This window comes from Chelonia mydas, chromosome 5, assembly GCF_015237465.2.
Source record: "Chelonia mydas isolate rCheMyd1 chromosome 5, rCheMyd1.pri.v2, whole genome shotgun sequence".
NCBI lineage: Eukaryota > Metazoa > Chordata > Testudines > Cheloniidae > Chelonia > Chelonia mydas.
Genome location: NC_051245.2, coordinates 1,787,259 through 1,800,116, shown reverse-complemented (window position 1 = coordinate 1,800,116; position 12,858 = coordinate 1,787,259). Strand labels below are relative to the sequence as shown.

The 12,858-nt window shown below is 51.0% G+C and overlaps 1 protein-coding gene across 4 annotated transcripts in view; it reads left to right on the top strand.

The window, feature by feature from the left end:
- Positions 1 to 12,858, top strand: part of LOC102947737 (phospholipid-transporting ATPase ID) — a 136,088-nt gene that overhangs the window by 99,283 nt on the left and 23,947 nt on the right. For all 4 annotated transcript variants that reach the window (XM_043547060.1, XM_037902619.2, XM_037902618.2 and 1 more), the window contains 5 exons: positions 2,142 to 2,330; positions 2,826 to 2,941; positions 6,139 to 6,303; positions 8,679 to 8,790; positions 11,292 to 11,397. In XM_043547060.1, coding sequence (XP_043402995.1) covers positions 2,142 to 2,330; positions 2,826 to 2,941; positions 6,139 to 6,303; positions 8,679 to 8,790; positions 11,292 to 11,397 — 688 coding nt within the window. The remainder of the gene's footprint in view (positions 1 to 2,141; positions 2,331 to 2,825; positions 2,942 to 6,138; positions 6,304 to 8,678; positions 8,791 to 11,291; positions 11,398 to 12,858) is intronic.

Genomic DNA, 12,858 nt, shown 5'->3' with positions numbered 1-12,858 from the left:
CCGCAGACGCTGCCACGGGGCCACTGGGAAATCATCTGCAGAGCCCGGCAAATCCGCAGATATCTGCTTTACATCCGCGGATACGCACATCTGCAGATGTGCTAGGGTTGCCAACTTTCTAATCGCACAAAACTGAACACCCTTGCCCTGCCCCGCCCCGTCCCTGCAGCTCCACCCCTGCCCCACCCCTTCTCAGAGGCCCCGCCCCCCACTCACTCCATCCACCCTCCCTCCATCACTCGCTCTCCCTCACCCTCACCCTCATTCACTTTCACTGGGCTGGGGCAGGGTGCAGGGTGCAGGAGGGGGTGAGGGCTCCAGCTGGGGGTGCGGGCTCTGGGGTGGGGCCGGGGATGTGGGGTTTGGGGTGCAGGATGGGGCTCTGGGCTGGGGCCGAGGGGTTTGGAGGGCGGAGGGGGCTTGGCTGGGGCATGGGGTTGGGGTGTGGAATCTGGGAGGGACTGGGAAGGAGCTCCAACCTGGGGCAGGGGGTTGGGGTGCGGGAGGGGGTTTGGGGTTTGGGCTCCAGCTGGGAAGTGCTTATCTCAGGCGGCTCCCAGTTGGCAGCACAGTGGGGCTAAGGCAGGCTCCCTACCTGCCCTGGTTCCGCGCGGCTCCCAGAAGCAGCTGGCATGTCCAGCTCCTAGGCACAGGAGCAGCCAAGTGGTTCTGCATGGTGTGCGCTGCCCTCACCTGCAGGCACCACCCCTGCAGCTCCCATTGGCCGCAGTTCCCAGCCAATGGGAGCTACGGAGCCAGTGCTCAGGGCAGAGGCTGGGGCTACGCAGAGCCTCCCTGGCCATCCCTACAATTAGGAGCCAGACATGCTAGCCGCTTCCATGAGCCACATGGAGCCAGGGCAGGTAGGGAGCCTGCCTTAGCCCCACTGCACCGCTGACCGGACTTTTAATGCCCCGGTCTGCGTCGCTGACCAGAACCACCAGGGTCCCTTTTCGACCAGGCGATCCAGTCGAAATCCAGATGCCTGGCAACCCTAAGATGTGGCTGTATTGTTTGCCATCTTTGTGGACGGCAGATTGGATGTGGATCCAAAGTTGTTTATCCACACAGGGCTCTAGAGCAGCCGTTCTCTACTGGGGGTTCGTGGCCCTCTGGGGGGGCTGTGGTTTCAGGGGGTCCCCCCACAGAGTCCTGAGTCCCCAGGGGGCTGATGCCTGGAGCAGTGAGCCCTGGCATCTCCTTTGCGGAGCTCCAGGCTTCGGCCCCACGGGACTATGGACCCCCTGAAACCGGCTCACAGCCCCCCAGGGGGCCATAGATGCCTGGTTCAGAACTGCTGCTCTAGAGGGTACTGGTGCGGATCAGATCCAAATTTTTGTATCCACACGGGGCTCTAATCATCCGAGTCAGCGTGTGGTTGCTCATTAGCTGGCGTGGCTCTGCGGGTGCCTCGTGGGGAGAGGACCCCAGGAGACTCCCATGCCTTGTGGCCTAGAGTAAGGGCTGGCCAAAGTGCAATAACTACTCCAAGGAGTGCAAAGGCTCTGCAAGCAGAGAGCTGCTGGTGGCACTGGCCCCACAGAGCCGATGGGAATAAAGCCACGCACTGCGTCCTCCCTGCACCAGTCAGCAGAGCTGAGCTCATGCAAGGGGCAGTGCCTGCTGCATCCTGACAAACGGGGGCTCATTAGTCATGCTAATCCCGTGCTCCTGTCCCCCCAAATTCCATCTAGGGCAGAGTCTCATTTCCCTTCTGAGAGCTGTGCCAGTCCTGTCCTTTGGGATCTGAAAGACGGCAATACTGGTGCAGAGGGTACCTGGGGTGGTGAGGAAGCTGAGCAAAGGAAACGTTCCTGGCAGTGAGAGCCCTTGGGCTGCAGAAGTCTCCCAAGCAGAGGGAGATCCTTCCATTAGATGGAGGCTAGGAACCTTGCACTGGCTCTGGGGAATGGATTCGATGGGACCTAATGGAGCTTCTCCGTCCCTAACGTGTGTCAGTCTGTGGCCTGTGGAGGAGTGCGTCTGTATGCGAGTTTTATTACATCTGGTCGGTATATGGCCAGACAGGAGGTGAGCAGTGGCTATAGAATGCCTCAGCCCTTGTGTTTGATTCACGTCAGGAGCAGGGTGATGAATCCAGGCCTGAGATGAACATACATTGTTTCTTTCTTGCATGGCAGGTAACCTGGTGTATCAGGCCCAGTCTCCAGACGAAGGAGCCCTGGTCACCGCGGCCCGAAACTTTGGCTTTGTGTTTCGTGCTCGGACCCCCGAGACCATCACTGTGGTGGAAATGGGAGAAACAAAGGTCTATGAGCTCCTGGCTATTCTGGACTTCAACAACGTGCGCAAAAGGATGTCTGTCATCGGTGTGTTTCCATCACTCCCCTCCACTTTTCTGCTCGTTTGGGCTCTCTGACTCATACTTCTTCTCCCTGGTCTCCTCTTCTGTGGCTATCCTTGCAAGGCGTCCAGATACTGCAGTGATTAAGGTGGTGTAAATGTATTGATAGAGTGGAAGTGACCAGGGACTTCACTGGGAGCCGGCCCAGGTCTTCAATGGTAGACTTCTCTTGGCATCTGGATATTAATGTCCTTGCGCCCCACCCATACATGCGACTACAGGCTTCAGCAGTGCATCTGCTCAAATCACAGGGGAGCAATGCGTGTTGGGCCTGCAGTCTGTGTCACCACTCCTCCGTATTAAAGATGGGAGTGGCTGCATTCTCCTCCATTCTGTGCAGAGCAGGTGTGACCCTCACCCTTGGTGGGCCGAGTTTGGATGGCTCTACACACACTTGATGTGATGGCTGCCAAATGCTGTAGTCTGGGTTTTGCAGAACTTTTGTTCCCATTGCTTTTAGTGCGAAGTCCGGAGGGTGACCTGACCTTGTATTGCAAGGGCGCTGACACCATTATCTATGAACTGCTGGATTCTTCCTGTGGACCCCTCAAGGAAGAGACCATGGAACACTTGAATGTAAGTTCCCCTTGCAGGGGAACCCCTCTGTAGATAACGGGCAGGGTGGGAGTCCCTTGTTCTCTGTGAGCGTCTCTGATGCCACCATTGGAGCTGGAAATGGAACCAACACTGAGGCTGAAAAGTGGGTGATCTCTAAAGCAACCCTAAAGGCATCTCCCTGGGAGATCGGCAAATAGTGTGTAACTTACCATGGAAAGGAAAGAGTTATTCTGTAAAGACTCAGGGGGCCATTGCCTGAAAAACACATTCATCGGATCCTTACATTTAGTTGTGTTTTGGAGTCTGGGTAGTTCAGGCAGTTGGTAACAGGCTACTGAGCCTTTCATCTTTCTAAATACAACCCAGGGCAGCAGTAACCTCAGATTTGACCGTTGCTCTTGTTTTTGTGTCTTTTGCTAGTTGCTCTTCAAATTCTTTTCTGCTCTACCTAATTATACTTTTACAGTTGACTTGCCAGAGTTGATGTTCCTTGCTATTTTCCTCAGTGGTATTTGACTTCCAATTTTTAAAAGGTGTCTTTTATCTCTAACCACCTCTTTCACTCTGTTGTTTAGTCATGGGGGCATTTTTCTTTGAGGTATACACAGAGTTTGAGCCTCTATTTTGCTGTTTTTAAAAGTTTCCATGCAGCTTCCAGGCATTTCACTCTTGTGACTGTCCTTTTAACTTCCGTTTAATGAGCCTCCTTTTTGTGTAGTTCCCCTTTTTGAAGTTAAATGCTACCGTAGTGGGTTTCTTTGGCAATTTTTCCCCTACAAGGAAGTTAAATTTAGTTACATTATGGTCACGGTGACTTAGCTGTTCAGCTATAATCACCTCTTGGATCAGACGCTGTGCTCTACTTAGGACTAAATCAAGAATTGCCTCTCCCCTTGTGGGTTCCAGGACTAGCTGCTCTAAGAAGCCGTCATTAATGGTGTCTAGAAATTTCATCTCTGCCTCCGGTCCTGAGGTGACATGTTCTTAATGAATATAAGGATAGTTGACATGCCCCATTTTTGTTTGGTTTTCTGTTTTTGTAGCCTCTCTAATCTCCCTGAGCATTTCACAATCACTGTCACCATCCTGGTCAGGTGGTGGATAGTACATTTCCACTGTTATACTCTGATTTTTGGAGCATGGCGTTTCTATCTGTGCACATTGTAAGGAGAGTGGTCAGTGTGGATGAGCTATTGCCAGCAGGAGAGTGAGTTTGTGTGTGTGGTTTTTGGAGGGGGGTGTGGGGGGTGTGTGAGAAAACCTGGATTAGTGCTGGAAATGACCCACCTTGATTATCATGCGCATTATAAAGAGAGGTTTCAAAGAGGGATGGGCTATTACCAGCAGGAGAGTGAGTCTGTATGTGTGTGGGGGGGGGAAGGGTTAGAAAACCTGGATTTGTGCTGGAAATGGCCCTACTTGATGATCACTTTAGATAAGCTGTTACCAGCAGGAGAGTGGGGTGGGAGGAAGTTTTGTTTCATGGTCTCTGTGTGTATAGGGCAACAAAAATGATTAGGGGTCTAGAGCACATGACTTATGAGGAGAGGCTGAGGGAACTGGGATTGTTTAGTCTGCAGAAGAGAAGAATGAGGGGGGATTTGATAGCTGCTTTCTACTACCTGAAAGGGGGTTCCAAAGAGGATGGCTCTAGACTGTTCTCAATGGTAGCAGATGACAGAACGAGGAGTAATGGTCTCAAGTTGCAATGGGGGAGGTTTAGATTGGATATTAGGAAAAACTTTTTCACTAAGAGGGTGGTGAAACACTGGAATGCGTTACCTAGGGAGGTGGTAGAATCTCCTTCCTTAGAGGTTTTTAAGGTCAGGCTTGACAAAGCCCTGGCTGGGATGATTTAACTGGGAATTGGTCCTGCTTCGAGCAGGGGGTTGGACTAGATGACCTTCTGGGGTCCCTTCCAACCCTGATATTCTATGATTCTATGATTCTATATAATGTCTTCTGCAGTTTCCACGATATGCTATGCATCCGATGAAGTGAGCTGTAGCTCACGAAAGCTCATGCTCAAATAAACTGGTTAGTCTCTAAGGTGCCACAAGTACTCCTTTTCTATCTGTAGAGATTCTGTGGTACAGTTTGATTCAATTAAGATTCTTACTACGTTTGCCTCTACGCTTTTTTTCACATATAGGGCCACTCCCACACCCCCACCTGTGTGGCCTACTCTGTCATTCCTGTATATTTTGTACCCTGGTATTATCATGTCCCACTGATTATCATCATTCCAAGTTTCCATGATGCCTGTTATGTCTATATCTTCAGTTAATACCCGGCACTCAGGTTCACCCATCTTAGTATTTAGAATTCTTGCATTTGTATATAAGATACAATTAACAAGATAATATTATCTATCGGGGCCTATGCTCATCCCCCAGATGACACTGGCTTTTGCTGGTGCAGTGCAGAACCCAGGGCCCCAGGTAGTGGAAAGTCCACCAGGAGGGGTTACACTGGCACAGACGGCCTGCAGCGAGATAGCAGAGTGAAGTCCCAGCACAGGAAGACAGCAGGCCAGGGCGGGAGGAGGAGATGCTGAGGATGCAGCACATTCCATAGGTAGCTGCAGCTGAAAGCTGCCCTCCCCCAGTGGAACCCACAGGTGGAGGATGGTGGCTCTACCACCTGTCCTCCCCGAGGGAGAATCTGAGCTTTCCAAAAGGGAACCTTGTTGCCGGGCTGGTTACAACAAGCATTGGGGTCCAGATTTTCAGTCACTCATGCTGTGAAGGTGCAGATGTGATTGCTCGTTGAAATCATGCATGCAATGACTGGTGTTCAATGCAAAGAAAGCATGCAGTCACATCAACAGTTCTGCCAAGTAATTGCATGGGCACAACTCTGAAATTCTGGGAGTAGCTCTTTTCTGTGTGTTTTACATAGGCCTCATACAAATACCAGAGACATAGATGCATTGATAATGGAAAACTTTAGAGTCAAAGTGTAGGAAAACCCCTTGGATTTGGTCTTGTATAGGCAACAGACTGCAGTTAAAAACAGATCTGTACAAGAGTAGAGCTGGATTTCCAGGTGCTGGTGAGTTTAAAGTGTTAGATGCAACTTTTCATCCTATTCATTGCAGAAGTTGGGTTGGCATCTTTCGGGTGAGAGGGTGTTTGTAAATAGTGCTCCTTGCAGATCAAGCTAGAAGAGTGTTCCACCGCCTGGACCTCACCTATTCCACCCATGTCTTGCAGGAGTTTGCAGGTGAAGGCTTGAGGACTCTGGTTGTGGCCTACAAAAACCTGCAGGAGGACTACTTTGAGGAGTGGCACAAACGTCACCATGAAGCAAGCACTGCCCTGGATGGACGGGAAGAGAAGTTATCTGAGTTATACGAAGAGATTGAAAAAGACTTAATGGTTGGTCTTTCATGGAATTTGGGTCAAGCTGTGGGCAGGCAGCCAGGAAGTTGGTTCATCAGTAAGCAGATCGCTATGACTTTACATGCGTTGTGTAACTAAAATGGGTAGATCATGGCAGACCTGGGTTTTCACTGATGCCTTGGTGAGCACCCCGTAGCTGTCTGGGAACAGTTTTATATTAACTTGCGTCGGTGTCTGGTTAGCTGACTTTTCGTGGGTGAACACACGAGAGCTGGATGGAGGTGACACTGGCACAGATATTTCATAGCTATCCCTTGTATGTTCAAGTAGTTGAACGATTATTCTTCTGACTTCTAAATGACGAGCTGTAACAGCCCTGTCCTGAGTAGCTCCTGGGTCCCTCTGCATTTCTGGAGGAGCCTTTACTCTGTTCTGTCAGCCTGGGAGGAGAGAGGGGTGTCCACAGAACAGTTTGTGTCAGCTTGAAGTGAATGAAAGCAATGACTAAACTGTGATCTGCAAGCAGGCTCCTCCTGTGACTGCTGCTTTTGAATGCCGCTGGGGTTCACCGGCGTGTGCTACCTGTGGGGACTGAATGAAGAGAAGATACATGCCCTATCTGAATGGAAGCGATGCAGCTTATGCAATCACAGCAGCTCTTATGAAATCTTGGAAACTCTACAGCTGCTTCGTCACGCTCTCTGAGAAGGTTTCTGTTTCCTGTGGGCCTGTGTGTGCACCCTGGAAGAAAGGACTTTATTTGCAGGAAGGAACTGGGGGAGGGATAGCCCAGTCGTGAGAGAGAAAAAGGAGAATCTGGTGTGGGGGATGCTGGCAGGGAGGCCATGAGGAAGTAGGAGGGTCCTGGGTCATGCAGTCTTATGATCCTGCTGAGAGCTGAGGACAGGAGGTTTTCTGTGCAGTGTCAGGGGCCTGCAGAAGGAGCCAGGAGGCAGTAGGGGGAGGTAATGATGGAGAGTGGGGATGGAACCTGGTTAAGTTCAGAGATTTTAAGAACACACGTGTTCAGCTTCATGCTGATTGTATTCAAAGCAAAGGAGAGAGTCATGGAAAGGAAGCTGCTCCCCTCCCCCTTCCACGGTTTGTACACCAGATCTGAGCAGGCAGGCAAAGGCCAGCAGAACTCCTGACAAGGCCCATGGGTTTTCCCCACTGTCCCTGCACAGTACCAGATACCAGAGCTCCATGGTGCTTCACTACAGTTACGGAGAGACCATGGCCACGGGAGAGCTCAGGCCTTCGTCCCAGGGCCCTGTAGCCTCAGTGTGTTCGGAATTCACGAGCATCGTGTGCGCTCTATTGAGCGCTGCTTGGGGAGGACTGAAACGCTTCCAGACCAGATTCAAAAGGTGGCGGAGGGCTTGCAGCTGCCTGGGTGAGAGAGACTTTGACGTTACATCTACGACAGCCCTGGGTGACTCAGCCCCAGGCTGCTGTTGCACGCAGGGCGTCAGAGCAGACCTCGCTCTATTCTGTGACAAGCAGGAGTGGTTTAGTCTTTTTCATCTTTTCTTTTCCATTCCATGCTTCCCTCACCCGATTGCTCACTAGCCGGCTGGTTATGAATACACCGTTAGGCCGCAAGGGACCTGGAGCAAGCCCCACATGTAACTGACTTAATAAGATGTGGTTCAGAGATCCAGGTACCTGTCAGGATGGGTGCCAGCTCTGCATTCTGGAAAGGCGAGTGGGCTTGCTGTTACATTGTCTCTGATTCCAAGGAAGGATCCAAGAACAGCTGACGGAGCAGATGTCTGCTGTTCAGGATAGCAGAGGTCTCTCAAATATAGCGTAGGAGGTTTTAGTCCTGAAGCCCCAGTCAGACCCAGGCACTGGCTCAGAGCCCGAGACCTGAACTCTGAGCCTACCCCAACAGCAGGGAGAAAGCTCAGTGATAGGCTCTGCCTAAAAACCTCAGCTAGAAGCTAGAGCCGAAATCTCATTTGCATCTGATCATCACCTCCCTGGGCCCACGTGTCACCAATATTCGAGGTCAGTGGTTGTTGCCAACAAGTAGGGAAAGAGACTCTTAAAACTGTTTGTGCCCTGACACATCCGTGTGGACAATAGTCCCGCCTGTAAGGTACCGCGCTGCGCTGCGGCACGTGCAGGGCGGGTGGAGAAAGAGAACGGCCTCCAGTCCTGTAAGCAGGTACCTGAGCGCTTTATGCACGCACGCGGGCCAGCCGGGTCAGCGGGATGACTCACGTGCACGAGGGTTTGTGGGGTCAGGGCCACAATAACGTGTACAATAATGGAGCCGAGTGGAATCAAGCCCGGGCTGAGCCCCACGCCCTGTGTGTGCGGCCAGAAGGACGGAGCAGAAGTGACTGCGCTCTCCTCTAGTGCTGACCACTGGGGAGCTCACACATTTCCCTCTGTCTTTGAAGCTGCTAGGTGCCACGGCTATTGAGGACAAGTTACAAGATGGAGTCCCCCAGACGATTGAAACCCTGACCAAAGCCCACATTAAAATCTGGGTTCTGACTGGAGACAAGCAAGGTAAAGGGGATGGTCTGGGACAGACACACACTGCTTTGGGCTACTGCCTCTGACTTTCCTCTCCTCTCCTATGGATAGGCTGTTCCCTCCATTGCCTGCATCCTGATTCTGCCTCCTTTTGAGCACCGAGGAGAGGGCCGATCCTGAGAGCCATGCTCAGTGTTTACTCCGGCAAAACTCCACGGGTCTGAATGGTCAGGCCTAGTGTGAGTCCTGAGGCTGCGGGCACTCTGGAGGGTGGGAGCGATAGAGACAGTCCTCGGGAAAGGAGCCAGCACACGCACACGCACACCTACCTGCCCTGGTGACAGAGGAGTCCCTTGAAGATTCCCAGCCCTGTCTGATCTGGTGAAAGGGAATGGAAAGACCCAGTCCTGCTTTCCTGAAGCCAGGGACTTGGTGTTAGATATGATCTTTGTTAGCACCATGATTAATGATCTGGAATGGGGGTGGGGGAGGAGGGCCCACAGCATGTCACAGAAATTTGCAGAAAGCACTAAGTGGGGAAGGGTTGTGGTCACAGAGAATAAATTCCTGCAGTTGTCAGGCTGTCTGGAATGGCTCACGAAGGTGGGTGCCAACCTCAGGGCAGACTGTTACAAACGGGCACAAACCCCACACTGGTTGTGTCTTCTGTCCTTAGATTTTGCCAACCAATTACCAGGTGTGAACTCCTCAGGCACCACAACAGCCTAACCATGGAGTCACAGACAGCCCTCTTGGGCACTCAGGTCTGCCTTGCCACCCAGGGGAGCCTGCCCTTGTGATAGATGATCCCTTACTCCAAAAATCACAGCACTATTCAGGTTACTCCCAATCCCAAAGGACCAGCCACTTCCCCCATGTCAATGGTACCTTAGATCTCTCACCAAAGACTGCGCTTGTAGCCAATCCTGTTATAAACTAACTAAAGGTTTATTAACTAGGAAAAAGAAAGGAGAGTTGTTTGCAAGGTTAAAGCAGGTAACATATGCACAGAAATGATTTACAGTCCTAAGCTTGGTTGACACTACACACTTACTTGGTATAATTGCGTCGCTCAGTGGTATGAAAAATCCATCCCCCTGAGTGATGTACGCTGACCTTACCCTGCAGTGTAGACAGCGCTGGGTCAGCGGGAGACGCTCTCCTGCCTCTCATGGAGGTGGAGTTAAGCTGGTGGGAGAGCTCTCTCACTGGCTTAGAGCGTCTTCACCAGACATGCTACAGGTGCGCAGTGCGCCAATGTAAATTCGTAGGGTAGACCAGCCCTTAGCTTCCAAAAAGCAGCAGGAGCTGCTGTAATGTGCAAGCTCTATATGTCCTTTAGGGGTAACCCAGGCTAAGCAGCTAGGGGATCCCTTGCTTATGCTTAGAAATACTGCCCTCTCCAAATGCCAAGCAGCCTGGTGATACAGAGCCTTCCCCCATAGTTCATACTGTAAGGGGACATGGGTTTGCGTACTTCATAGGTGTGGGGGAGCAATCCACAAAGTCTCCTGTCCACTGATGTTCCCCAGTGGTTCATCTGGTGTCTATGGGTGTCCTTCTGTTGGGCAGGGGACACCCCTAGTGGGTCACTGGTATGTCACACTTGGTCATGCTCCTCTCCTGACTGGGGGTTTCCAGTGTCATAATTCTGGAACACTTCTGTAGTTACCCCTATTCCCTGTAGCATGGGGCGCAGCTATTACCAGTGAGATCAACGCCTGCAGCAGCTCGCACACAGTTCATAAAGGGCAAACACTACACACTTCCTTAGAAACGTAACATCTGTTTTAGCAATGCTAGGACACAGGTGAGCCACATGGGTTTCCAGCTGGGCATTTGTCAGTGTTTTCAGGGAGGTCTAGTGGCCTTGGCATGAGCTGGTACCTGGTCTGCCAACCTGAGAGCAGCATTTTTCTGTGGAGCTTCATTTTCCCGAGAACTAAACAACAAATGGAACCACACAACCTGTAGCTGCCTCTCTGGTCCTCATGACCTCCCCACCTGCATCTGGAGAGCTGGAGAGAACGTTTCTATTATGCCTTTCTTCCCCAAAGAGGCCAAATGGCTTTTTGGACATGGGCCAGATCCTTAGGTGGTATAAATTGACATTGTTCCTTTGATGTCAGCAAGCTCAGGATCCGGCCCTTTTTACCTTCAGTCCTGCTGAAATCCAGCCAGTTCTCGGGTACAGGGCTGAAGGCAGCGTGTTGCAAAGCAGGAGAAATGCCATTCAGGGACACGGGCAAAGGGCCCTGGTCTCCTCAGAAGTGCCTTTGTATCATCAGGGTCCATGCACAGCAGGTGACCCACATGCAGTAAATTGCATGGGAAAGTCAGTGCATCCACTTCAGCAGCAGGAAGAGCTGAGTCTCTTGTGCCGAGATGTCAATCTCTGTGGCCCTAGGAAGCCCGGTCTCTGACGAGATGCACAGTACTCGTCAGTCATGGAAATGGCCCAAGGAGAGCGCAGGGTGGCTGGGTAACCGATATCATTCCTGTCTGAGTCTGAATGAAATTTTTGATTTTTCCAGAGACTGCCGTGAATATTGGCTACTCCTGCAACATGCTGCATGATGACATGAAGGACGTTTTCATTATTGAGGGCAACAGCTCTGAGGACGTGTTAGATGAACTCAGGTAAAGAGCCAGATTGTGCATCGCCACGTGGTATGTTTAGCATAGAGAACTGGAGGGTGTTTGTGCCATTCTAGCCTTCTGTCTTCATAGGATCATAGACATGTAGGACAGTAACAAGGGACCTTGATAGGCCATCTGGTCCAGTCCCATGCACTGTGGCAGGACTGCGTATTATCTAGACCATCCCTGAGAGGTGTTTTTCTAAGCTGCTCTTAAATGCCTCCATTGACGGGGATTCCACAACTTCCCTTGGCAATTTGTTCCAGTGCCTAACCACCCTGATGTCTAACTTAAATTTCCCTTGCTGCAATTTACGCCCATTGCTTCCCGTCCTTTCCTCAGTGGATAAGTATGTACTTGAAGGCTGTTATCATGTGGCGCCTCAGTCTTCTGCTCTCCAGACTAAACAAACCCAATGTTTTCAATCTTCCCTCACAGGCCATGTTTTCTCGACTATTATTCCTTGTTGTTGCTTTTCTCTGGGCTTTCTCCGATTTGTCCACATCTTTCATCTAACACAGTTCACCAAAAGTGAACTTTAACTCTAGACTGGCTGTCTCTGAAAGGTCTGCCCTAATTCAGCCAGCAGAGATGGGCTTGATGCAGGAATCATGGAGTGAAATTCTGTGGCCTGTGCTATGCATGTCTGACTAGAGGATTATGAATGGTCCATTCTGGCCCTAAAATTGATGTAAAAAAGGACAGTGGTGACCACTCTGGATCGTCGTGGGCCAGAGGGTCTGGGGCCATGGTGCCTTCAGTTGTGGACATAAAGTGGTTCTTGCTGCACCAACAGGTCACAGAGTCACAGACTTTAAGGTCAGAAGGGACCACTATGATTGTCTAGTCTGACCTCCTGCACAACGCAGGCCGCAGAATCTCACCCACCCACTCCTGTAATAAACCCCTAACTTTTGTCTGATCTATTGAAGTCCTCAAATCATGGTTTAAAGACTTCAAGGTGCGGAGAATCCTCCAGCAAGTGACCCGTGCCGCACGCTGCAGAGGAAGGTGAAAAACTCCCAGGGTTTCTGCCAATCTGCCCTGGAGGAAAATTCCTTCCCGACCCCAAATATGGCGATCAGCTAAACCCTGAGCATGTGGGCAAGACTCACCAGCCAGACACCCAGGAAAGAATTCTCTGTAGTAACTCAGATCCCACCCCATCTAACGTCCCATCACAGGCCATTGGGCATAGTTACTACTAATAGCCTAATTTTTGGCAATTAATTGTTCTTTGACTATCCCATCATATCATCCCCTCCATAAACTTATCAAGCTCAGTCTTGAAGCCAGATATGTCTTTTGGCCCCACTGTTCCCCTCGGAAGGCTGTTCCAGAACTTCACTCCTCTGATGGTTAGAAACCTTCGTCTAATTTCAAGCCTAAACTTCCAAGGTCATCCTTTTTTCTGGTCCCGTAGCTGGATGCTTTTTTCAGCTCGTCCGTAGGGAGGAGCCA